Source organism: Diceros bicornis, chromosome 10 (genome assembly GCF_020826845.1).
Source record: "Diceros bicornis minor isolate mBicDic1 chromosome 10, mDicBic1.mat.cur, whole genome shotgun sequence".
Taxonomy (NCBI): Eukaryota; Metazoa; Chordata; class Mammalia; order Perissodactyla; family Rhinocerotidae; genus Diceros; species Diceros bicornis.
The window spans coordinates 37,727,754-37,753,860 of NC_080749.1; the positions used below are offsets into that span (position 1 = coordinate 37,727,754).

At 34.1% G+C, this 26,107-nt stretch overlaps 1 protein-coding gene across 6 annotated transcripts in view; it reads left to right on the forward strand.

Moving 5' to 3' along the window:
• Window positions 1-26,107, forward strand: part of GALNT13 (polypeptide N-acetylgalactosaminyltransferase 13) — a 666,195-nt gene that overhangs the window by 588,420 nt on the left and 51,668 nt on the right. For all 6 annotated transcript variants that reach the window (XM_058548993.1, XM_058548992.1, XM_058548994.1 and 3 more), the window contains one exon: window positions 18,727-18,866. In XM_058548993.1, coding sequence (XP_058404976.1) covers window positions 18,727-18,866 — 140 coding nt within the window. The remainder of the gene's footprint in view (window positions 1-18,726; window positions 18,867-26,107) is intronic.

Here is a 26,107-nt window from a genome sequence, read left to right on the forward strand (position 1 = left end):
TCTGCTTTGCTGATTTATTTGTGTGGTTGTAAATTTTCCCTAGCAACTAGAGGCAATAGAAAGCAGATTTTTGGTCCCTGGAGCCCTATTAAGAAAGAGATTTACAGGTTATTAAAAAATTCATGCAAATAATTATGCATAAATGCATTTATCACAATGTCATTTGTAATTTTGTACAGGGATAAGATCTGACAATCAACAATAGGGGACTGAGTAATTAAATAATGGCACATCTAATAGATTATCATGCAGCCCTAAAATATTTACAAAGTATTTTTCACTAGGAAATTGCTTAGGAAATAAGGTAAAATATAGAAAACAAAAATGCAAAATACAGTATATTTTCAGCTAGATGAAAAATAATAGAAAATAAATATTGAAGAGAAATGTGATAACATGTTACTTTTGCTTATTTCTGGGTAGTGGGATTGTATGTGATTATTAATTTATTCTTCCTTTTCTGTGTATTTGAAACTTTCCGCAGAGAGTATACATGTCTCTATGTTTAAAAAAAAAAAAAAAGCCAGGCTAGCCTGATGGCATAGTGGTTAAGTTTGCGCACTCCACTTCAGTGGCCTGGGGTTCGCAAGTTTGGATCCCAAGCGCAGACCTACACACTGCTCATCAAGCCATGCTGTGGCAGCATTCCACATACAAAAAAAAAAAATACTGGAGAAGGATTGGCATGGATGTTAGCTCAGGAACAATCTTCCTCAAGCAAAAAAGAGAAAGATTGGCAACAGATGTTAGCTCAGGGTCAATCTTCCTCACCAAAAAAAAAAAAAAAAAAAGCCATGAGTTTTATAGGTAAACTCAAGTCATGAAAATGTTATAAACTCCATTTACTTTTTTTCCTTTTCAATATGATATGTTAAAATAAGTTAAAATATGGACTCAATCTTTCATTTAATCATTAATATATCTAAAAATAGTTTTTTTAGAACATTTTTTTAAAAGGACACTATTTCTAGGAACTAAGATAAGCTAAAATTAAATTTTGATTTTAGAAAGTCAAAACATTTTGCTAAGTATTTTAATACCAAATCAATTAAAGTCGTGAAAACATTATGAAAAATGAATAATGTGCAGAAAGAATTCCTCAGTTTATAACTAAAGCTTCAGCACTTGTAATATATTACCAGATGCTGATGCTGAGACTAAGACATCTGGCATAATGTATGAGGAAACACACTAATTAAAAAGTAAAAAAAAAGCATTGAACTTAGCTGTTTTAGTAATCAAACTAAATACAAGAATGACATGACAAAATTGAAGTTGTATTATATGTATGTCCTCACAATTTAAATTGAGACTTGACTCTGAATGACACTGGGATTTTTCTGTCCCTTTCTTCTTTGATTGTCTGTGCATGACTATGATTCAAAACCTTGAAGATAATTTAAAGATCATCTAGTCTAGCCTCCCAATTTACTAAGAAGAAAAGCGGTGTCCAAAAAGGTACATTAATTGTTGAAGATCACAAAGACAATAAGGGATAGAAGAGAGAACACCATCACTGGAGTTTTTTTCCTCCAAGATCTTGTATAAAAACTTGTTCATTTATTTTAAAATAAATGAACGCCCCACATTTAAATTTTAAAAATTTAATTTTTTAAAAACTGCTTTGTCTTACAAAATAACTAAGTCAAAGACTCAAAATCAGTTTTGATCACAGAATGGTAACAACAAATGCTTTTCCATTTTAGGTACAAATCTGACCTTGGCCTTGTAATAGTAGTTTACAAATGCGGCAGGAGTATGGCTTTAAGGACTTCTAAAGATTTTTAAATGGAGTGTAGTAACAAAGATACTCAGAGCTCTGTGGGTTTTATGTGTATTTTGCTTTGTTTTGTTTGTTTAAGGCATATTTCATACATCTGAGTGCCAATTTTGGTCTCTTCAGTTGTGAGGCTAAAGTTGTGTTCCCAAAGCCTTTTGTGAGTTTCTCCTTCAGGCTTGTCAACTGAGACAGTTCACCAGTTACAACAGAGTATCATCTTTACTTCCAGCCTCCTCCCTTTTCCTGCTTCCTTCTTTCTTCATTCTTGTGCAGCATAGAAAGTGGGGCTGTGATTGCCAGATGAAACCCCCTCGTTTTGCAAATTGGAGTATTATTTAATTATATTGCTGTAAGCCATTAGATACATGGTGAATTTCTAGTATTCAGTAAACATCATCCAGATTTTTTATCCAGATCTCTGCCTGTTGAAGAAAGAGTACTTACGTACTATTAACCTAGAGAAGTGGTTGTAGCTGTTGTTTTTCAAATCTTAATTACGGATATTGCCTTTTTGTCCTTAAAAGCATATGGGAGATGGTTAAATGAGTTTTCAATGAAACATGAGCTGATGACTTTGCTCAGTACAAGGAAAACTGATGAGCGATTAGGAGCCATTACCAGAGATAAGGCTCTAAATTAAAGCTTAACTATAAACTTCAGAACTAAGTAACAAGAAGGGGGCGGGAGAACCATCACCTAATTGTGATGCAATCTAGTATAAAGTAGGTAGTGTTGATTTCAAGTACCCTGGCTACATAGAGGAGGTTGCCATTGTACATATAATTGTTTCATTAGTTCGACTTGTAAACACTTGGAAAAACACCATTCAACTGCCCCTTTTAGAATTAAAGAATAGTGTAGTTTTCCTGCCAAAATGTTAATTCCCCATTGAGATTTGAACTGATGAAAATACTTGACTTACACTGTACAGTGAAATGCTCCAAACCTACACTTTTTTTAACAACCCTAATTTTGAATATCTTTCAAAGAGACAGAGAGCTAAATAACCAATCTAATCGACTAAAGTGATTTAATTCATCTTAATGACTAAATCTGATCAATTATTTAGAATGTAATCATTCCTTCCCTGGACAGTCAAGTGTAAGGACAATCTACGGATGTTCTCAGAGATAATACTCAGAAGTATTAGAAGGCAGAGGTGACCAGCCCAAGAGAGGGAGATAGAGGCCATATACAGGGACAAAGAGAAACACAGCCAGACGGTACGCTTGAGCCTCACCTCTAAGGAGAAACCCTGGACCACTTTTCTTTGCTCATCCCAGGAGAGTCTAATGCAGAATGTCCTTCTCTGCTCATCCAAAAGAACTGTGGTGTAAGAAAACAGATGTAACCACTAGCCAAAGGAATTTATCGCTAAGAAAAGGTGACAAGAATCTGGACACTAATGAAGGAATACAAACAAAGCTGCAGCCACCAAGATCCTGGCTTCAGGAATCAATCGATTTATTTATTCTTCCCTTTCTCATTCACCTCATCGGGGTCAAAACAACTTGACTTCGATAATGCAATTTTCAAACCACTTACAAAGCAGGTAAATTGTGGTCTTTCTGATATGCTCTTAGGGGAGCAAGTGTTTTTGTCCAGCTACTCTTTCATCAGGAATAAGCAAATCCAACCATATGCTTTTGAAGCAGTTTGAGTTTTAAAAGAGAAAGGCTTCCATCTACTGGATTCTTTGAGTAATAAAGAATATGAGAGTCCACGTTAGCCTTTTTTTTTGGCAATGCATAACCTGGCACATCTACTTAGAGGTTTCATAATTCTTTTAAGTTGCATTTTATTTCAAGAATCTAGTCATTAATGAACACATTCAGATTTTACAAAATATAAACCCCACTTTATGTCACACAAGGGAGACAAAAGAAATATATAATTTACCTTTTTTTCACTTAAAACAAGTGACATGGGGCAGTAATATACCCAACAAAAAAATTCTGTTTATTAAGATAATCCGTAATAAAAATGACTTTACCTGGAATAACAAGATGATTGAAAGAAATGGGTGCTTTGTTTTATTTATACAGATAGTCATCTCACTTCTTTTCTAAAAATTGTCTTTTCATGAGCAAATTCCACCTTCATAAGAGTGCCTCTATTTTGAGTTCAGTTCATGCTACTTAATGACACATCTTCTTGCTTATATGTTGCATTGCACAGTTAGATAATAGCAGGGATATTTTGAGGGGCATGCTTTGAACTACACTAGAAGGTATATATACAGTTTGAGATAAATCATGTAATATTTCTTTTCAATAATCTTTCACTGAGTTAATACAAAGAGGTAAAGATCTATTTATTTCCCCAGCAGAACTGGATTTTTAAAAAGACCATAAGAATTTAAGGCTTTTATTTAAAACAAATTCAGTTAATAGTAATAATAAATACTAATAAATAATGCAGATATACATGTAGCATAAATTTTAGATTCTGTGTCTTACTGGACTCTCTTGAATTTGTAATCCCAATTTATGTCAAAATCATACTGAAAGTCTTTTACACCAAATGAAAATGAACAAGAAATGGCAGGTTACTTTGTCCATTTATAACTATGGACATTATCTGGCAAATAAGACAAAATTTTAAAATCATGACAAAAACATTTTTTTACTTCAAACTCATAGATATCTAGGACAGTATTATCTGTGAGTTTTCCATGGTCCCATAAGGCTTGGTTGAAGAAATAAAGCAGAAAAACATAAGATTTGTCTCCCAAGATACAACAAATGTCTAAAGATTCCCAGATAAGTTCTCTATGGCTTGAACTAATTCCTTCCTTTATAGATTAGTGAATATATAATTCTACAGCTAGAAAAGGATGTCTTACTAAAGCAGAATCTGTTAGGGTTGCAATAGACCACATTTTGAATACTCTTAGCACCAGGACCTGGAATATACTAGAATGTTAGGATCTGCCCAGTTGACATATAACCTTATAATTCTACCTGAAGGATTTCCTAAAATAGGACTTTTGAAGACAGTAAAATGATTAAGAATAATAGTAATAGTTTATATTTAAATGTATATTAGCTTGGTGAGTATATGCAACAAATATTAAATTATAAACAATGATGTGATAGTAATCCTTCTAGTAAGGACCTATTTTAGTCCTATGGTTTCCTCTTTTTGGGTTGTCTGGGTTCTGTTCGTTGTCTTTTTTGTGACCAGCCTTTTTCACATATCTATGACCCAGGCTAATTGACACTGGGAATTTTTTGTTTTATTTTTGTATCAGAAAATTTCTTGGCATTTGAGAGAGAGAGAAATTAGCTTTTCCTTTGCACTTGCTCCGCTAACAAAATCAAGCCCTGACCTTCTAAATTTAGCAACAAAGGAAGAATCACTCTGTGGTTTTAGTTGATGCATTAACTTTAAATTATTTAAAGGAGATTTTACAAAGGAAATAAAAATTAAAAGTTATAAAGAAGTAGTTAATCTGACTGAAAAGGACTAGTTCATTTGCTCACTTAACAAACATTTATTGACTATTTAATATGGGCCAGGCATTCTTCTAGGTCCTGGGGTCCTGGGGATCTAGAAGTACATGAAACAGAGAAAAATCCTTATCTTCATGAATCTTACCTTGTAGTTGGAAGACAGACAATAAATAAGATAATTAAATAGTATGTTTGGTTATGACAGTAGCTAAGGAAATTAGTAAGTAATGAAAGGGGACTTGGCAGAATAGCGGTGCCATTTTAGATAGGGTAGTCAGGAAAGGCTTCCCAGAGAAATGTTAGTGATTTGACCATATGTGGCACTGTGGCCTACTGGTGGAACAAAGCTCAGGAGGATCTCTGAGGGCAATCACCTTTTTAGCTGGGTTATCTTGACTTACCTCCTTGCGACTATGTCCATGTGACCCCCATCATCTTAAACCCAACTAGACAACTCAAATTTCAGACCCACTGACCATTTCACCTCCAGTTTCCTGTCTAGGGAACTGACACAGGGAATATCAATTCTCTGTAAGAGAATCCCATCCCTATACCCCACACTTAAAGTAAACCCCCATTCAAGAAGTTCACAGGGATGGTAGCAGGAGGTTGCTCTGCTACACTTATTCAATGTTCAGGTTAAGAACTGATGCAATTTTCACCAATGTTACTAAAACTCCCTGGTTGACTATCTTATGAATGATCTGAGATGTGTAGCTTTGTGCCTCTTGTCTTGAGACAATGAGGAAGTGCATAGCTAATATTTTAAGTTAGGGAGGATGACTTCTTTCTGAACTTCCTTCTAATAGGAAAAGCCTGAACTTTGGAAAACTTACATCAAAACCATTATTCAATCTCTTTGTTGTAAGTGCCTTGTCTAATATGGTTTACACATGCATAAAAATTGCATTTTGTCTAAGTTAAACAATGCAGAGGGCAGGGTGGTTGCAACAATTTCCTGTATTACAAAAGTATGTATTAAAAGCTGTGTATTACAAATTCAAAGATGGTTTTCCTTGGATTAACCGTTGATCTGAGCCATTTTATCATGATGCCTCTACATTGGCTTGCATAATCAAGAATCTTCTCTCTGCACTTAAAATTGGATAAACTAAGACTTAACAAAATGTTTAAAGCCCAGTGGCAGGAAAATTTCTTGCTACACTATGTAAAATGAAACCATAATGATAGCAGTAATTTCAGACAACATATGATAGTGGCTGGAAATACATAGTGTATGGTTAATAAATGATACCTAGCTCTTTTAAAGCAGAAAACAAAACTACATCAGCAACAATTAAAACAAACCACCTAAATTTTATGTCATTAGCCCCTCTTGGTAGGACAGTTGAAAATTTTATATTTGTGTATGATAAAACAGGTGTCATATTGGCTAAGAAATAATTATATGTTCTACTGAAATAAATCCACCATGCAAAATGCCATGTAGCTTTCTCTCCTTTTTAGAGAAAGCCTTAAATTAGATTTTTATTAACAAGATTTGATCAAATGTTCTTAACTTTTGTTAATGTTACTATTTACTATCTTTAAGAATAGAGACCTTGGTTATGAAGCTGTGAGTGGAAATTAAAATCTTGTTTTAGTGTAAATAATTTTAAAGTAATTTATCTTTGGTCTATTAACATTGTCTAATATTCTCCAACATATTCAGTTCCTTAGTAGGCTATTTGACTCTCATGTTGTGTGTCTAGAATAAAGAAACTTTTAAAAGTTAATTATCTAGAAACTACTTAAAATGTGAAAGCATACTGATGTATTAATAATCACTGAATATGAATTAGGCCCCTAGTGTCTGTGTTCTGTAAATATTGAAACAGCAATGGTTTATTATCAAGCAGAAATCTGTAATTATACTATATGGTAACCATACAATTTTAATGTTTTTAAAAATTTGTGATGAATTCTGTAACACTGCCTTTTAGAGTACCTCTTAACTCAGTAAACACTGAACATTGGGCAAGAAGAAGAAGAATGCAAGATTAAAGACTACGTGAAAAAGATTAAAGAGATTAAGATTGTTGAGCCGCATGAAAATATTAATAATACACTGTCTTAATGACTACTATCTGAAGTAGCAAATATCTTAACCTATGACTAAATCACTGAAAATTGCTGTAAAATTTTCCAGTCTAGCAGAAGGAATATAATTAAACTTAAAAATTTTCCCATTTGTATCTAAAAATTCAAAAAGTAGAATAATAAGACTGTAATCTGTTATTAGATTATGAAATACTTTTCTGCAAAGTTTATACAACTGAACAAAAGACATTTATAATTTTTTGACATAACAATAGTTAAAATTTTTGAGCTCTCACTCTGTGCCAAGGTACTTTGTATGCATTATCTCATTTATTTCCTCATAACAATTCTATGAAGTAGTTACAATTATTCTTTCTATTGTACCTTCCATGTGTAAAGTAGTTTATCCAAGGTCACATGGCTGGTATATGGTGGATCTGGAATTCATACTCAGGGGGATCATTCACACATGAAATACTTAATCTTCACGCAGGTCCAATCAACTTTGTGAGCGTTAGGTTTTTCATCTGTGAAAGGTCACTTCTAACTCAAACTGTTACAATTTTGATGCAATTCTGTGATTTTATACAGTTCTTAATCAGTAAATTTTTACTGCATTGCAATTTTTTTCCCCCAGTTTTCAGTAATTACCTCTTTCATCTTTTGACCGGTGATTTTGAGGTTTTAACTTATTTGCAACAGGCAGTCAGAAGACAGAAGAAATAATGTGAGAAGCTTAAATTTATATTTGCAAGATTATTTATATTTTAGAAAACACTCGCGATATCCTTTAGAGTTTGTATATTTGAATACCGTAGCTATGGTATGATTCAAAATGCTTTCCTTTTCCCTAAACAAATCAAATCCTCAGTAGAAAACAAAAAAACTACATTACACACATGCTATTCTTTTCAAGATGTTGGCATTCTGCCTTCCCCTTCAGCTGCCCAGTCCCCTCTATGGACCCGAAGGTTTGTTGAATTAAATGGTAGCATAGTCTTAGACCAGTGACATCCTGAGAAAAATACAAAGCTCTAAAAAAGAAGAGGCATGTTAGAATTCTCTGTATAATAGAGTACTAAACTATTATGTAGAAGAATATTTTAGCATCACAATAGTACAAGTGACACACATTGGCCTATTTCATGAATGTTGCTGTCATTTAGTAACTGCTGAGAAGTTCTCATACCAAGCAGTGTTAAGTCTGGTTTGTGAACTGTATCTCATGTATACAATAAATAAACTTTACTTTGTTTTCAGTATCAAGTCTTTGACACGACTAGTACTAGAAGAAGACAAATACTGCATGGGAAACCCAGGAGCAATATGTTACTCTACCATTCCCCAAAATCATAAGTCAAACTCATGCTTATTGAAATTTTTGTCGTCGGTTGTTCCATAGTAACAGTGCACAGCGTCCCGGGGGTGACTAATGGCTCTCCTCTAGCCTTTCCAGCTCCCTCGTTTATCATAGTTCAGGACAGAAGGGGAAAATTGGTTGACAGTAGAGGTTGGGAATATCTTTGCAATTTTTCTGGCTAACCAGAAATCATCATGTTATCTTAGAACAGTTTTTTTTTCTTTTTTAATCTGAATTCCTCCTGTTCTTAGTAGTGTATCTTCTTAACTGGCAGACCATGATTATGGAAATTGCATTTTTCTTGTAAGGTAGATGTGTCAAAATCACTGCAGTGCACAGATTGGGAAAGGGGAAATGTTACATGCAGAAATGTGTGGAGTTTCAGCTTCATTTTATTAGTACTTTGGGTTTAGAAAAATACTTGGCTTGAGACCTTAAAGGATACCTGTAGGAGTGTAACTCTGAGAAGTCTTGGAAGTGATGTATGGTAGGCTTCTCACTGAAAGGGCATCTGGGCCAAAGTTAAGTTGTTGATTTCCCATTGCATTCATCTGATCTACAACAGAAGCGCACAGGCTCAGAAAATAACTAGCCTGCTCTTCTATTAGGGTACGGTGTGCCCTTTGAAGTCTATTTCCATATTAAAACAACAGCAAACATAATAGGTAACATTTAGTTCGCACTTAGTATGTATCATGTACTGTTTAAGTGTTTTACGTATTAACTCATTTAATAATCACGATAACACTCTGAGGAGGTGTTATCATTATGCCCACTTAATAGAGGAAAGAACTGAGGCCTTATGAGGTTACATAAGTTGCCCAATATCACACATCCAGTACATGGAGGAACAGGATTCAAACCCAGGCAGTGTGAACTAGTCTCTAAGTGAACTGGTGTGTTCTTAATCTCGTTTAATCATATCTACATATATTCAGAATTCTTTCCCTTTGCTGCATAAATAGAAATCTTTAAATGATATAAAAGTCATTCCTATTGGAAAAAATTATGTACCATAGGTTTACCTTCTGTTAGCCTAGATAATCAAGAATTGACTATGTGTACTTAATAATTATTCTATTTGAGTTAACATCTTCCATAATATAATCTCAGATATTACTTGAGTTAGTAAGATACGACAACTAATTCACACTAGTCTTTCTGGGTCATATTAGTTTTTTCTTTCCCTAATAGCCCATAATTTAAAAACATAATTAGATTTTTTATTGGCTTCTCAGAAAAGAATGCTGACTAAATACAGACTAGGAAAATTTACTTTAATAAATATTAAAAGTTATTGTTAATGATGTTGTTTGTTAATGAGACCCTAACACTTTGGAGCCAAATTTTGCATAAACTTTCTCTCTCTCCTTTAAAAGATATATATATATATATATGTAAGATATATATAAAAGAGAGAGAGAAGGGAGGTAAGATATATATGAGAGAGAGAGGTAAGATATATATAAAAGAGAGGTAAGTTTATAAGTCTATATAAAAGAGTAATATAAAATATACATCTAAATAAATCTAAAACACTTTTAGTTTAGTAAGTGTAAAGTAGTAATTCTAAGTCATGAAAGCAAATATATAGAGACATATTTCTTACGCATACATATATGTGAGAAAATGCAAGAAAGAATGAGAAGGAAAGTATAAGAGGGAAGGGAGAGCACATGCCAGAGAGCAGTACAAGTAACATTTAAAGAATGTCTATTGGCACAAGATACTGTTCTAGGAACTGAACATAAATATACACATCAACAAATATATGTGTTTGTATTTACTACCACTGTCTTGGCTTAATTAAAATCTTGTGATGGAAACTTGCTAATAAGAAAATGTGAAAAGCATACAGAATTTTTTTCCTCCACAAAGATTTTTCTCTAATGGGATCAATTTATGTCTTGTGAATGACTAATGTTTTTGCTTAGACATAGAAAATACAATAAAGCTGAGTTTCTCATTGTTTTCAGTGGAGCATTGTTGTCCCAAAATTTTGAAAAAGGACAAATAAACTTGGGAAATCCTACCTACTTTGGATAGTCAAAATACTCTTGGGCATAGCTAAAGTTCTGAAAAGTCTTGTAGTAAAGACACCTATTTGACTTTGTTTAACTTATTGTTTGTATTAAACTATAACCAGATAATAAGTGTTTAAGTACTATATTTCATCTAACTTAAGCTGCCATCAGTTTAAAGATCACCATTTTATTATATACCACTAAGAAAAAGTTTCCAATTAAACTATAATGTAAGATTTCCTTTTCACTTAGAATTATCTTGTCCCTATTAAAGGGACTCTTTTTAGATATAAACCAATTCAGGCACAGCTTTTTGATCATATCTCATTCTTTTACATACATAGAATTTTTTAAATAAGCAAAATAAATTGGTCAAGCAACTTCTTCACGTTCAGAGGCTGACTCTTGAATCAGTTTTCAGTGCAGATTGACTGCTGTGCATGTGTTTCCCTCCACTGTCCTCAATGCCGTCAAGGTGATTGATGATGTAGGCTTTCTGAAAACATTCTTATGTCTGGGATTGTCTTCCAAGTCCCTGAAACCATTCAGCAAATTTTCATCTTGGTACTTTCTTGATTTTGCCAGAAGTATCAAATGAAAGTTTTTCAGACAATAATCAGGATGTATTTAAATGCCCATTGATTTTAAATGTCCATTAATTAATTACTGAAACTGCAACTGGCTAGTTATTTCACAAAGAGAAAATTACGTTTGCACATACTCAAGCAGTGACAACTACAATACAATTGTCTTCTCCCCAGGAGCAACTGTAAGATGCCATTGATTATAGAATATATATCACTATTTCAGAGATGGTATAATAATATAATATGTGTCATAAACTGAAGAAACAGTTATATCTAGCATCCTGCAGAACTAGCGATGGCTAGGACACAATTTGTGAAGCACTTTATGGAAATATTTTGGTTAGTCAGTCAATTGCACTCTAAAATCTCTGGCTTGTATTTAATTGTCAAATCAGTAGAATAACTCCCGATTATGTCATTACTGATCATTTATTTCTAAGAATTCAAGTTTGTCCAGGATCTTGGATCACATTGACCTGTCACCTATCCTTCAAGGAAAGATAATTATCATGTTCTGTGCCCCCACCCAGGGAAAGATATGTCTGTATAGGTTTTTCAAAGTTTCTCCAGTTTTTTGATCCCATTCTAGTAGAATAGGCAAGAGCCTGGACTTGGATATTAGATGGATGTGAGTGACTTCTAATCCTCCTCTTCCTATTTTGTAAATAAGCTTGAGCAAGTTATTTAACCATTCAAAGTCTCAATTCTTTCTTCTTTGAAACAAACAGAAAACAACAATACTAGATAGGGTTGTTATAGAGATTTAATGAGAAAGTGTACACAAAATTGTTTATTGAGTTTAGACCATGAAATCCCTTAAATAATGCTCTATTGTTCCAGTACTTCTGAGACCTAACCATACCGTACCATGCCATGGAGTGATGGAAGAGTGCTTGTCCTATTCCAAAAATGGTTTGAAATGGCTTTCTAAATTATAAATTCATATGATACATGGGATAGAGTATATAGCTATAAGTTTGTAGTGTTGTAAGATAAAAGTAAATCACTTGTTAGGGAAAAACACAGCTTTTCCTGTTTCTAAGTCCACAAAAGAAATTGCTCCTGAGATTTCTTATTAAAAACAAAACAAAACGAAATTATGTGATAAGATACTTAAAGACCTCAGCATATTCATAATGCTGGTACAATAACAAGTTTTGAGTAACTATTTTTTAAAAATTTACCTTCAGTGAAAACCAATATCATAATGCAAATCCTCATTTAGATTTCACAGGGGTCAAAATATCATCTGAATATACAGCGATAGATTATACTAAGTTGATCCTAGATAAAACTTAGATTATAAAAGTGATTGGCCTATAAGCAATAAGATATATTAGAGAGCTGACCAGTGTCCTTAATTAAAGCAAACTGAAACAAAAACAAGTGAATCATTTAAAAAACATATATATTATATGTACAAAGGAACAAAAGCCAAAAAGAAACATGGTTGGAGACAAACTAAAATAAATTTCAGATGATTAACGACTTAAATGAAAAAAATATGAAGTGAAAAAATTGAAGAATTAAAGATATATAGCTGAACATTTTTTTATATCTTAAGATAGTGAAGGCCTTTCTAAGCATAATATGAAGAGCAGAAAACAAAGGAAAAGATTTTTAGCATTTTTTGCATTGTAAAAATAAGCAACTAAAAATTTAAATATCTGCAATATGTATCCCCAATATACTTGTATCAAGAATGCTTGTAAATCAAAAAGCGAACACTTCAATGGAAAACTGGGAAAAGGGAAAGAATAGGCAATTTATAAAAGAAGAAATAGCAAGGCCAGTAGGAGAATAATTATCATCACTAGTAATCAATTTTAAATAACAATGAGATACCATTTTTCTCCATATAACAAAAAGTGGTAAATTAAAGAATAAATTAAAATAGTCAATGTTCTGGAAGAGAAATTGGCTTCTTATACCAATTGGAGGGCATGTAAATTTGAGCAACCTTTCTGAACAGCAGGGTAGTAATAGATATATATTTTTAAAATTCTTGAAATCAGCATATAATTTATCAAAATACATTGCTTCTAGAAAGTACCTGATTAAAATAATCAAGGGCATACATAATAAAAAGTACAAAGATATTCCTTGATTTTAAAGTCCAAAGTTAGAAACAACTTGAATGTCCAACTATAGGGAAATGACTAAGTAAGTTATTACCAACTGGTAAAATAGAATGCCACAGAGGCAGTAAAAACAAAGTTATAAAAGAGTTTAATTGACCTGAAAAGTGTTCATGACCTACTGTTTTAGGAAAAAAGCAAGTTGCAGGTGTATATTACAGTATGAATCAATTTTTGCAAGAAAAGTTGTATCTGTGTAGTTATATATAAATAGAAGTCTAGAAAAGTCATTACTATAATGTAAATATAGTTATATTGCAGGTGATTTTTATTTTACTGTTCATACTTACCTATGTTTTAGAATTATCTGCAATGAATACATACTTCTCAAGTAACTGTAAGAAGTTCTAAAAAGATCAATATAAAAACTGTATGCAAATCCTTCTTTACTGGGGAATAAAAGCAAAAAACAAAACATAAAATGTGTACAGGTAGATCAGTAGTATTTTCATTGGTTCGATATCGCCTTTGCTTTTTCCATAAGATATGTGAGTTAGGGAGCAGATGACTACATACTCCGGCTGCTCTAGCTTCTGAAGGGTGGTAAACACTGCCTTGAAGGTCCTTACCTGAAAATTTTTCCTAGAGATTGTAGATGTTATAGTCCATTTGCCTCAACTGATGTTAAATTGACCTTTATTTTAAAAGGCTGTTGCCAAGATTCACTTTTCTTATTACTCAAATTCTCACTGATCTGGAACCAAGCAGTTGAATATGAGATTTTTATTGTCAAAATGAACTGAAGTTTGAGGCAATTACCTAGAAGATTTTACCTCAAGACCTGTCCAAACTTTTGACTGTGGAGATCAATCAGACTCAAATAAATCGAGAAGTTGTCTAATATTTGCTTCTATGTCACATAGTACTCAGCTGAGCATGTGATCTTTGTACAGTTCATTATTTCATTTTTATTCCATCAAAATAAAATTGCAGTAATAATAGTAAATGATAAATTCAACAGATAATCATGATGCCTTATTAGCTGGTATGGGCCATCAACCTGTTAATGCAGTTTTATCTGGTGACTTCCTAATGACCGGTGATGAACCTGGGTAATTTGTGTGGATATCAAGAATGGATGAAATGAAAATGGTGGATTAAAAGAGTAATTTTAAATTTAAAAAAATCATTCCAAGTAATCTGCTAAAGCTCTGACACAATATAGTATTTATATAATCAGAATACAATAATCTCTAGTTGGTTTAAAAATGATTTATCTTTTTACTATTATTACTTTTGTGTGTGTGTGTGTGTGTGTGTGTGTGTGTGTGTGTGTGTGAGGAAAATCAGCCCTGTGCTAACATCTGCCAATCCTCCTCTTTTTTTGCTGAGGAAGACTGGCCCTGGGCTAACATCTGTGCCCATCTTCCTCTACTTTACATGGGATGCCGCCACAGCATGGCTTGACAAGTGGTGCGTTGGTGCACGCCCAGGATCCGAACCAAGGCTGCCGCAGCGGAGAGCGTGCACTTAACTGCTACGCCACCAGCCGGTCCCCAAGTTCTCTCTATTTTTTTTAGTAGCAAAGGGAATGTGCTGTTTTTATTTTTCTCAGTTTTATTGGTTATTCCATATATTTTCATTCTGCTTACTTATAATGATAATATAATAAAAATTATTTATATTTTTATTTATTTATAAACATTTTTCCATATTCTTATAGACATAATTTTTTCAATACATGAATTATATTTTGTCAATTAGATATACCATTGATTTACTTAAGCATTCCCTTATTGAAGGAAAATCATTTCCCCTTTTCACCACTTCAAGCTATGCTGCAATATATATTCTTACACATGGAACTCGCAGCTTGAGCTCTTCTGTCATCAGGTGCCTTGATTATAGGGAACCATAACTATTAGGCTTGTTAGGCATATACTAAAGGAAGAACTTGACTGAGATTATTATGATCTTCAATCTATTATCTATTTAGGAATTTAAAACATGATTGCTCTACATATCTCAATTGAATACTACCATGAAATAGATTTTAAAATGATGAATAAAGGGCAGGTTATTAAAGTATAACAACCCATAAGTGTTATCATTTACCTATTAATCAAACCTGCAAACCTGGAGTTAATTAAAATACTCCTTGTTTCTAACTCTTTATGAATCTTTATCTCCGTCAAAGCTTTTCCGGGGTTTGTGCAAGTCCCACGGAAAGACTCACCTTAAAACTTGCAACTCTTATAAGTTGGCTTTGAAAAAATAATAATCCATTAAGATTCCTTCTATTGCAACCTTGCTCCTTCACCCTAGTCTGTTTTTGTCATAGCATGTATCACCTTCTAATGTATTACAGTCTATTTATGTCTCCCTCCACTAGACTGTCAACTCCATAGAGGAAAAGACTTTTGTTTTGTTCACTGATGTATCCCAAGTGCCTAGAAAACATGCTTTGTGTATAGCTGGAACACAATAAAAATCTGCTGACTTAATCTTGGCTTGGCCTCTACTCTCTTTGTCTTTTTCTCTTTCTCTTTTTCTTTCCATCTGTTTATTTACCTTACTGCTGTATTGACATCATTGACTTAGGCATTCTCTGTATGGTAACCCCAGAAGTTCCAGGCTTAAATTATCTTATAGCTAGCAATTCCAGAAGAAGTAGAGCTTCAATTTCTTAATAGTCCCAGCAAATTCTCAGTATACTTTTATTACGCTGGCTGGTTCACATACCCATTCCTGAACCAATCATTATGATGGGTCGGGTGTAAGGTTGAGAAATGGAGTGCTCTGATTGTCTTGGGTTTACTCAGAATTTGGCCTGAGCAACAGCAGCATCCCCTGGGAGCTTGTTAGATACGCAGACTCTCAGGCCTCACTCCAGACCAACTGAATCAGAATCTGCATTTTAACAAGATTCCCAGGTAATATGCCTTTAGTCTGTGCCCCAGTTGGAGCTGGAAAGGTGGGTAGAGGAATGGGGTCCCCAAACCATGCAAACTAAAAGTGGGGGAGAGATGGTTGCCCGAAGAAAACTTGAAATCTCTTACCAGAAGGCAGAATGGATGTCAGGCATGCAAAAACAACAGATAGCCATTACAATATTCAATATGCATTCAACAATTATTATATACCAGGGACTTTACTAGGCCTTTTCAGACATTATTTAGTATTCACAACATCTTATAAGATATTGTTAGATAGGATACCTTAGCCTTCAAGAGATTAAGTAATTTGGTCAAAGTTTTTGTTGGGACTGCAATGAGCAAATTAATCTATAATATCATATCGTGTAGTAATAAGTGCCCTGGAGAACAATTAAGCAGGATAGAGGGGTAGAGCATGACCCAGGATGATGAGAGGGAGGGATCACTTTCAATGGAAAGACAAGGTGAACCTGGGGAAGTGAAGTTTGAGCAAAGACTTGGATGAAGTGACCCTATAAGTTCCAGGGTCATACCAATCCAGACAGGAGCAGGAACTAGTACAAAGCCATGAATTGGGAATGACCTTAGCATGTTTGAAGAATCCACCTCAAAAATGAAACCAGAACAGTCAAACTGACTGTTGAACTAAGTCCTCTGAAACTACAGTGCCTTTTTTCCTTAGGCCCAATGGCACCTTTTTATATGATTTTGAAGACTATCAATTAGATCATTTCAATTGCCATAGCACTTAACACGAAGAGAAATTTTTTTAGTGATCTATTTTGTAAATGTTTTCAAGCCTCTTCTGTTGAAGGTTGCACTCCAGATTGGAAGTTCTGGATAGAATTATTTTCAAAGCAAATATTTCTCTCTTCAAAAAGCCCAAAGACCTTGTTCTTTTCTGTCCAAACACCAGCTAGAAAAATCAATATTTTCTTTTAGAAGGAAATTGTTTGTCTGCTCAAATATCATCAGAATGCTTTCTAACAACACTAAGGCGTTTAATTTTGTAAAAACAAAAATTCTGAAGAGACAGTGGGGGGTAGGGGGGAACTAGCAGGTGATGACCTTCAAGAGTGTTGCCACTTTTGAATATAGTGACCCAAATAATGGCATTAGTTACAGACATTTAGGGTGTCTAAACAATTGTTCCTCATTTACAGAATGATTGATTGGCTTTGCTGCTTTGTTGGGATAGAATATACTAAATACTGGGTCATTTTTTTTTCTGTGCCAAAGTCTGGTTGCTTACTAGTCTTAAAGAAACACATTAAATAGAAACCTTTTCAAAATAATCTAAGAAATAATTGCAATCTTATCACAGTCATTTAGTGATTTCCATCAAATGTCATTTGTAATATTGATAATAATGAGCAAATCATGTCACCATGATATCTTTTTATATAAAAACTAGTGGCATTATTCTTTTTGCTTCCCAACTAGCAAGCATTCTTTTATAATCTTCAATGGAAATATTCATTTTAATTTCATATGTTCTACTATTATATGAAATAAAATTAAGCAATTTTAATATACTCATGTGAGTATATTCCATTTGTTTATGTCAGTTTCTTTGTGCTTATTTATTTACCAACTTACTTATCTAAGGATGTGAGGTGGCTTATGGTAACTCACAAAATAAAACAGGAAAAAAAATCAATAAAAAAAAATCTGGGGCTGGCCCAGTGGCGTAGCGGTTAAGTTCATGCCCTCTGCTTCGGCAGCCTGGGGTTTGCAGGTTCGGATCCTGGGTGCAGACCTATGCACCGCTTATCAAGCCATGCTGAGGTGGTGTCCCACTCAGAGCAACTAGAAGGATGTACAACTATGACATACAACTATCTACTGGGGCTTTGGGGAGAAAAAGAGGTAAAGAGGAGGAAGATTGGCAAGAGATCTTAGCTCAAGGCCAATCTTCCTCAAAAAAAAAAAATAAGGTCTATGGTAAACCTAGATAGAGTAAAAGTTCAACAAGAAAAAGGAAAAGTTAGAACACATATGTGCCGTCCATTGTGAGGATCATGTTTATATAAATTTCTCATGAAATCTACAGGTGGTGAATAAATGACACTCTAAGGAAAATATGAGCATTAAAATATTGAAATTTTTATTAAAGAGAAACAACCACGTTATCACACAGCTCAGTTAAGCTTTGATTATGAGATGCTAAAATAATGCCAATTTACACTTAGTTGATTAATTATTCAATTCAAGAAGTACAAGTACTTGGTGATAAATATTTGCATTTGAAAAGTCATAAGCAATGGAAAAACTGTTTTTTATAACTATTTAATGTACTAATTGGATGGTAGTACGAAAATCAGTGTAGTAGCAGCTGCACATGCAATTGAATTTGATGGAATTTTAATTACAGAGAAAAAAACTGATGTCAAAGTAAACAGAGTGAAACAGTGCTAAAACAAAAATAGCACGAACTGATTTGTATATTTCTCTGAAAAATTCCAGGTGTTGTCAAAGTGGATTATGGAGATGTGTCAGTCAGAAAAACACTAAGAGAAAATCTGAAGTGTAAGCCCTTTTCTTGGTACCTTGAAAACATCTATCCGGACTCCCAGATCCCAAGACGTTATTACTCACTTGGTGAGGTATGAATTATTTATTTTGGTTAAGTTATAAATATATTTTGCAAATGGAGCAATTTCTAAGGAGCTCAATATTTTTTATGTTATGAATAAAATGCTTTAAGCGTTTTTAAATAGATCTATTTTAAATGGCTTCTCATATATTACAGGGACTATAATGGTCTTTATCATTGGGATTTGTAAAAGTAAGGGGATAGTTTAGGACTGAATAAATAGTTTCTTTTTTTTCTTTACCAACAGTTCTAAAACTTTTTAGTTATATGGACTTTTAGTTGTTGTTGGTGCCATTGAGTTGATTCCAACTCCTAGTGCCCCTGTGTACAGCAGAGCAGAACCCTGCCCGGTCTTTTTTGCCCCATCCTCTCACCTTCTGGCATTCTGTCAGACAATGCTCCACTGCTATTCGTAGGGTTTTCAAGGCCAGTTTTTTCAGGGGTGGGTGGCTATCTCCTTCTTCCTAGTCTGTCTTAGTCTGGAAGCTCTGCTGAAACCTGTCCACCATGGGTGACCTTGCTGATATTTGAAATACCAGTGGCATAGCTTTCAGCATCACAGCATCACACAGCTGCCACAGTATAACAACTGACAGTTGGTGGTGTGGTTCCTTGACCAGGAAATCAACCTGGGCCTCAGCAATGAGAGCACCGAATCTTAACCACTAGACCACCAGGGCTGGCTATATGGACCCTTATACTCGTAAAATTTATTGTGAACCCCAAAGAGCTTTTCAACAAAAGCTGAAACCCAAAAACATGGGTTATAGCTGTTAATATTTACTCTATTGAAACTAAAACTGAGAACTTAAAAATAATGTAATAATCCATTAGACATTAATATAAGTAACATTTTTTAAAAATATATTTTCCAAAGCAAAATCAAATAGTAAGAAGATTAGCATCTTTTTATATTTTTGTAAATTGCATTAATGTCTGGCCTTATAGAAGACAGCTGGATTCTTACGTCTGCATCAGTATTTAGTCTACTATAATACCACAGAACGTGTAGCCTCTGGAAGACTCCTTGTACATTCATGGGATGTGAGAGTGAAAACTGCAAATAATATCTTAGTATTGTTGTTAATATCGTACCGACTCTATGGACCTACAGAGGACCATTGATCTGTACCGTTCTTTTCCAAAATATCTATCATCTTTGGAAATACACAGTTGGCCTCATTATAACTATAGAAACATATATTCATAATGTATATTCAATTGCTCAAAATAAGAATTATTCCTTTATGAATTGTATGCTCCATATTGGTAATTTCCCATTTAATAGAGATTAAGTTTGGGAATCAAAACTAATTTAATATTGGTTGTAATTAAAGCATTTCAACAGCAATAATATAATGCATTTGGAAAATAATAAGTTTATTCTTAGATTGAAACTGCCATCTTTGTAGGTCACAATAGAATATCTGAGAATTTATACAGTTCAGTCTAATACTTTTTTGGTTCATTTGCCAAGAAAAGCTGTAACTTTATCAGCTCTCTAACTTTAGTCCGTAAACATAAGTTATAATGAACTAGAAAGTAATTAAAGAAAAAAGTACTCAAACTGAATGGAGCCCTAGCTGAATTGTTTTTAAAGGCTGTTTTTCTGTGTCATATCCATGCACTATTTGCTAAATGTCCACTTCCTCATTAGCCATGTAAATATCTCTCTATAGAATCTTTCAGTTTACCTATATTTAACCTTAATTTGAATAATTTAGTGAAAAGGTTCATGTGTAATAACACTGAATGTACCACTTTCTGGGTATGTGACTTTAGTCACTTAATAGTCCTGTGCCTTAGGGTTTTATTTCTTTAAATTTTTGTTTGCTTTTCTTGGTGGGGGGTGTTGTTGTTGTAGTTTTCAAATACATAATATTCCCATGTTAGCACTGATGTCACAGGGATTTATATTCAATACAGGAAATATGTGAGAGTGCTTTTTAAACTAGAACACTGTTTGCATGCTAGTTATTATAATCTAGTTCTACTGGAGATCCCCAATAAAATGTCTAATACTCTCATTTCTTTCCTGAGAAGTTTGTTTGAACAACCGTGAACCTGACTGTACCCTTTGAAGAAGGGAGTTTTTCTAGTTTGTGGTAGAGTATTTCTCCCACTGTTGTCAGTGAACCCAGCTGATGAGTAAACATTGATTACTTTTTCTCAAAGGAGATATGACCAGGGCCTGTAACAAGACAGATATGAGTAAAGAGGACTTCTAGGAAATTCTGTGGGGCCACCAGGGTGACTCCTCGGAACAACTCAAAGCTCTGAAATGGAACCTAGATGCTTACTTCTACGTTAAAAATACAATTCTATGATTTCCTGCACTACATCAAGGAAACCTAATTAACTGACTTCCTGAAAAAGTAAAAACAAAGTACAGTATGGGCAATTTCCTTTGTACAACCTACTGATTTTGAATTAGCTATCTTCTGTAATGGATCAGATGGCCATATTTTAATTTATAGAAATATTTTGAAAAGCTTTTAAAGAGAGGGATTGTACCTTTCAGGATTTTTGAAACATATTCAGAAGAGGCAGCATGTTGTATTGGAAAAATCCCAGGTTTTGGAGTCAAGCAAAGGAAGGTTTAAATCCTGACCTCACAGCTTACAACTTGAGTGGCACTCGTTATCCTCTCTGGTACTTGTCAGCAGAATGAAAACGGTAATACAGGGTTATAGTGATGATTGAAAATAAAGAGCATCTAGCACAATGCCTGGAAAGAAGTAGTAGCAGCACCAGTAATTATTTTAATTATTCCAGCTACCATTAATTCATTTCCTACTACGTCAAACATTAGGCTAGATGCTTAATAACAATTATATTACTTAAACATCACAACAACTCCATGACTTGGATTTTGTTATTATCTCCAATTTAATATGGAAACTGACATGTAGAAAGTTTATGTGATTGACCTATGGGTCATATAGCTAGCTATTGAAGTCAGGATTCAAATACATGTTAGTCTGACACTAAAGCTCACTTTTTCTTATAACTAGAAGGAGAAAATAGCTTATATTACTATATTTTATTCATAAAATGCTTTTATTAAATAAAAGCTTGAGCTGGAACCTATATTATATGCTAAGGATGCAAAGTCAAGTAAGGAAAGACATTGACTCTTGAGCCGTTCTACTGAAATGGAGGATGGAGGGATGGCAAGAGAGAATCAGACAGGTAATAAATTTAGTAGAAATAGAAGGTGCCCTATATGCAGTATATAGGCACGCATTGAACTGCTATTTCAAAAATCCAATAAATTCAAAAGTCTATGAGATATATTAAGTTTTAAACTTTCTGCGATATTAATGTACTGTAGGTTTCCACTTTAAAACCAGCCTTAAAGAGATGCAATCCAGCATCTGTTTCCATGGAAACAGAAGGACAAGTTCACCAAGCACTACTTCCCAATTCAATTTTGCATAGTTACGTATACATAATTTAAGGCAGACATTTTGATTAGGAGTTTGGGATGAACTGTTAATGGACAATAGTCATTTACTTGAGGCTTTGTCTTTCTTACTGCTTGTCATTAACCATTATTTGAGAATGTAAAAAGCTGTCTTTCCTTGTATATGAAGGTACTTTCTCTCAAATAGTTGGAGCATCAAAGTGGTATCAGGTGTCCCAGCAATTTATCAATACAACAAAATTATTTCTTTGTGTTATATTTATTTGTACTCCTCACTTAATTTTAAGTGAAATTGTTAGGATTTAACAACCTACAATTTCCTTAAGTTTCAATATTTTCCAAAGCCTATATGTTTAATGTTGCAGTATATGGGTGAATATAAACATTTCCCTGTCAATTTCTCTTTATAACTTTCAAAGCTGTATTGGGAAGATAGAGCCAAATGTGATAATCAGTTTCTCATTATCATATATTGTCACCAAAATAATCATTAGTAGAATTATTAATATCAGATAGTTGTATCTTAATTTTTTATGTTTTCATTTTACTCAGGTAATTGAAATATTACTTTACCCCGTCCATGAATTATATGCAATTTCCAATAGGAAGTTAAAAGCTGTGCAATTGCTTTGAACTAAAACCTTTAAGTAGCTTAATGAAGCATGTGCCTTTTAGACTCAGTAAGCAGATCATAACGGAATAAGGGAGTTGAGCTCTTTGCAGCATTAAATTCTCTCTTAACTAGCCCTTTAGCTTATGTAGATTTAGCATGCAAGGCTCTGATCTTGTAAATATAAAGGCTAATTCAAGTATAAGATTGAAAAATGGCATTCTAAAGTAGTAATGCCTGACTCCAAATTTTTGGCACATGAGAGGCCAGCATTTTGGGGAAAAAAATGTGAGCTATATAAAACACGGGAATATCAGAGGGCAAGAGGAAGGAGACGAGGATTTCTGGAGTCAAATGACTTAACTTTTGGGGCTTAAAATTTGCATTTGCATGTTGCTTTGAAGATGTTTAGACATTAGACTATGCATTTTGTATGCTTACTTGACCTCAGCACTTCTCTTTCCTCTTGTATCCTTTAACCTGAGCAACTAGTTAAGGTCCTTACACATACTGGTATTGTATTCATTAAATATTGTTAAACAGCAAATTTAAGTAACTAAAAATAGACATCTGTGAAGCTGCTAGGCTACAGGGATTAAGGGTAAAATCAGTTACTGCCAAATGCAGATGCTAAAACGCTTAGAGATTTACCCTCTCAGTTGGTAATCAGGAGATCTATTTATAGATTCACAGTCTTCTTGACCCTTTAACAGGATAATGGGTAAGAAAGCCTCATTTTAGATGACTTATACAAATGGGGGCATTCTCTCTGCCTATGATTATATTTCCAAAACTCTTTGGGACTCGGTAGCTAATTTTCATCTCAGAGTAACTGAACATGCACATGTACAGGTGGAATATGTTATTCTTCATCAGAGGTTAACCTGAAAGAATATTGGTCTGGGTAATCCACTCGTGAATAAAATGAGTGAGTTTATTACCTGAAAAAATATTTTGACTTCACATTGCTGATAATTAGGCTAGAACCGATTCTAATTTTATTACTCAAATACGTATTGGCACAAAGACCTGCCAAAAACTATACGCCAGTTAGTCATTTACTGAATTCTCCCAGGATTCTTGTTGTTTGTTTTTGTTATCCACCAAGATTAATGGAATTGTTCAATTTTCTATGTTCTTTACTTTTTTTGTGGGAGCTGGTTAGGATATCACATACTCAGAATTTCTAAATCTCATAGTCATTAATCAAGGCATTCTAAACCCAGCTCTACATAAGTAGACTCAGCTTGGATTTGTTAAATAGATTTTGCACTCATCCTTCTGATTTGTTCACAATTTGCAAAGAGGAAATATTCTTAAATGCATATTTACTAGAGCAATTATAATATAGAAACATTAACATTCAACTCTGGAATTCACTGCAATTGTGTCTATTTCCTTCTTTACAAAGTAAAGAGAAACCAAATGAGGTTTATATATGTAAAATAATGATAACAAGTAATGATGTGCAATTGCAGGATAAACGTTTTGGAGTAATTAAAGCAAAAAAGATATGCTAGTTTAAGTTTAGACTCTTATCTTTAGAATGGATTTTACATATTAGTTTTGAAATGCAAAGATTTGGGGATGGGGGAGAGTATATGGCTCTTTTTTAGAATTGGAGTTCCCATTGTTGCTTGTCGTTACAATCCAGCAGAGGGAGCAAAAGGTAATAAACACCGTATAAGTGGTAAGAACATTACCAGTGATGCTGCTGGTGATTAGAAACATTAGAAGAGCCTTGCTGATTCTCAAAACACAAGTGAGAAAAATACCCTCAAGTTTATATCATTAAAAATTGTTTTCAAGCTATAAAAGATTATATGTGAAAAAAGAAATCTCAAAGCAGACAACAATTAAAGTTAAAACTATGTTGGCCCTATGCCATATATTCAAAGCTATACCGTAACGTAAAGAATGAGTCGCACAAGCCGTTAAGTGCATGTGCTCCGCTGTGGTGGCCCGGGGTTTGCTGGTTCGGATCCCGGGCATGCACCGACGCACCGCTTGTTAAGCCATGCTGTGGCGGTGTCCCATATAAAGTAGAGGAGGACAGGTGTGGATGTTAGCCCAGGGCCAGTCTTCCTCAGCAAAAAAGAGGAGGATTGGCATTGGATGTTTGCTCAGGGCTGGTCCTCCTCACAAAAAAAAAAAAAAAGGAAAAGAATGAGTCAAAAGAACTTTCCAGATCTCAGAACTGCCACTGTGCTCTACTTATGTTGATACAAGTCATAGAATAGACTCTGTAAGGAATTTCTAATGAATGAAATTCTTCAGTGGTTGGTTGCCTAGATTTTTCTTAATAGCGTGACCAAGCAATTGATGTTGTCTGGTAATATGGTACTAGTGGCAAGATTGGAGTCTTTCCTGAAATTTCACTTTGCTTAAACAACATTCTTTGGGAGTATATATTTGACTGAGTTACCAGGGTGTTCTTAGAAGGGTTCAGATTTAAAAATCACACAAGATCATTCTAAATCTGATCATTCTTTGAATCTCAAAAGATAAGATGCATAGTTTGAACTTTCCTGTATGCCAATATCTGGTAATGTGCATTAAGATCTGCTTGTTGAGAATTGTCAGTACACTCTAGGAACCATTTTTATATTTTGAAGAAAATGTAGCAGATTCCCACAGTGTTAGGCTCACTGACTTGAGAACAACCTGATGTACACTAAGCTGCCTTCTAAGTGTGCATGGATGTTTTTTTTTAATCTGGATATCATAGACGTCATGACATAAACCTTTCAGGTATTGTCTCTATCCAGATGATGTGTCCCTCTTATCTTTTTTAAGATGGTTGTCGATACCCCTGTTCCCTGACACTCTGTGCCCCATCCTATTTGTATTGAATGCCATCCTGGCCATAGCCAGAAATCATTTACATGACCCCAGCCCAACAGTCTGGCACTCAGCATCAAGAACACTCAGCTTCTAGGCTTCTTGACCTGGTCCCCGGGTCTGATCCTAGGCTGCTTTCATGTGTCTTGTTCCATGTGTCTTCACCATTGTCTGGATGACCTGCCATTACCTTTACCTCTGTTCAACCAGAACTCCATCCTCCCTTGCTCCTTCCAGGCCTCCTTTCTGACGCATACTGCATGCCTGTCTGGATGTCAGGATTGGGCCATTCCCAAACTCATTATAATAACTTTTAATTCTTTAGTTGGGCAAATTACTTAACTTCTCTGTATCTTAATGTTTTCATTTATAA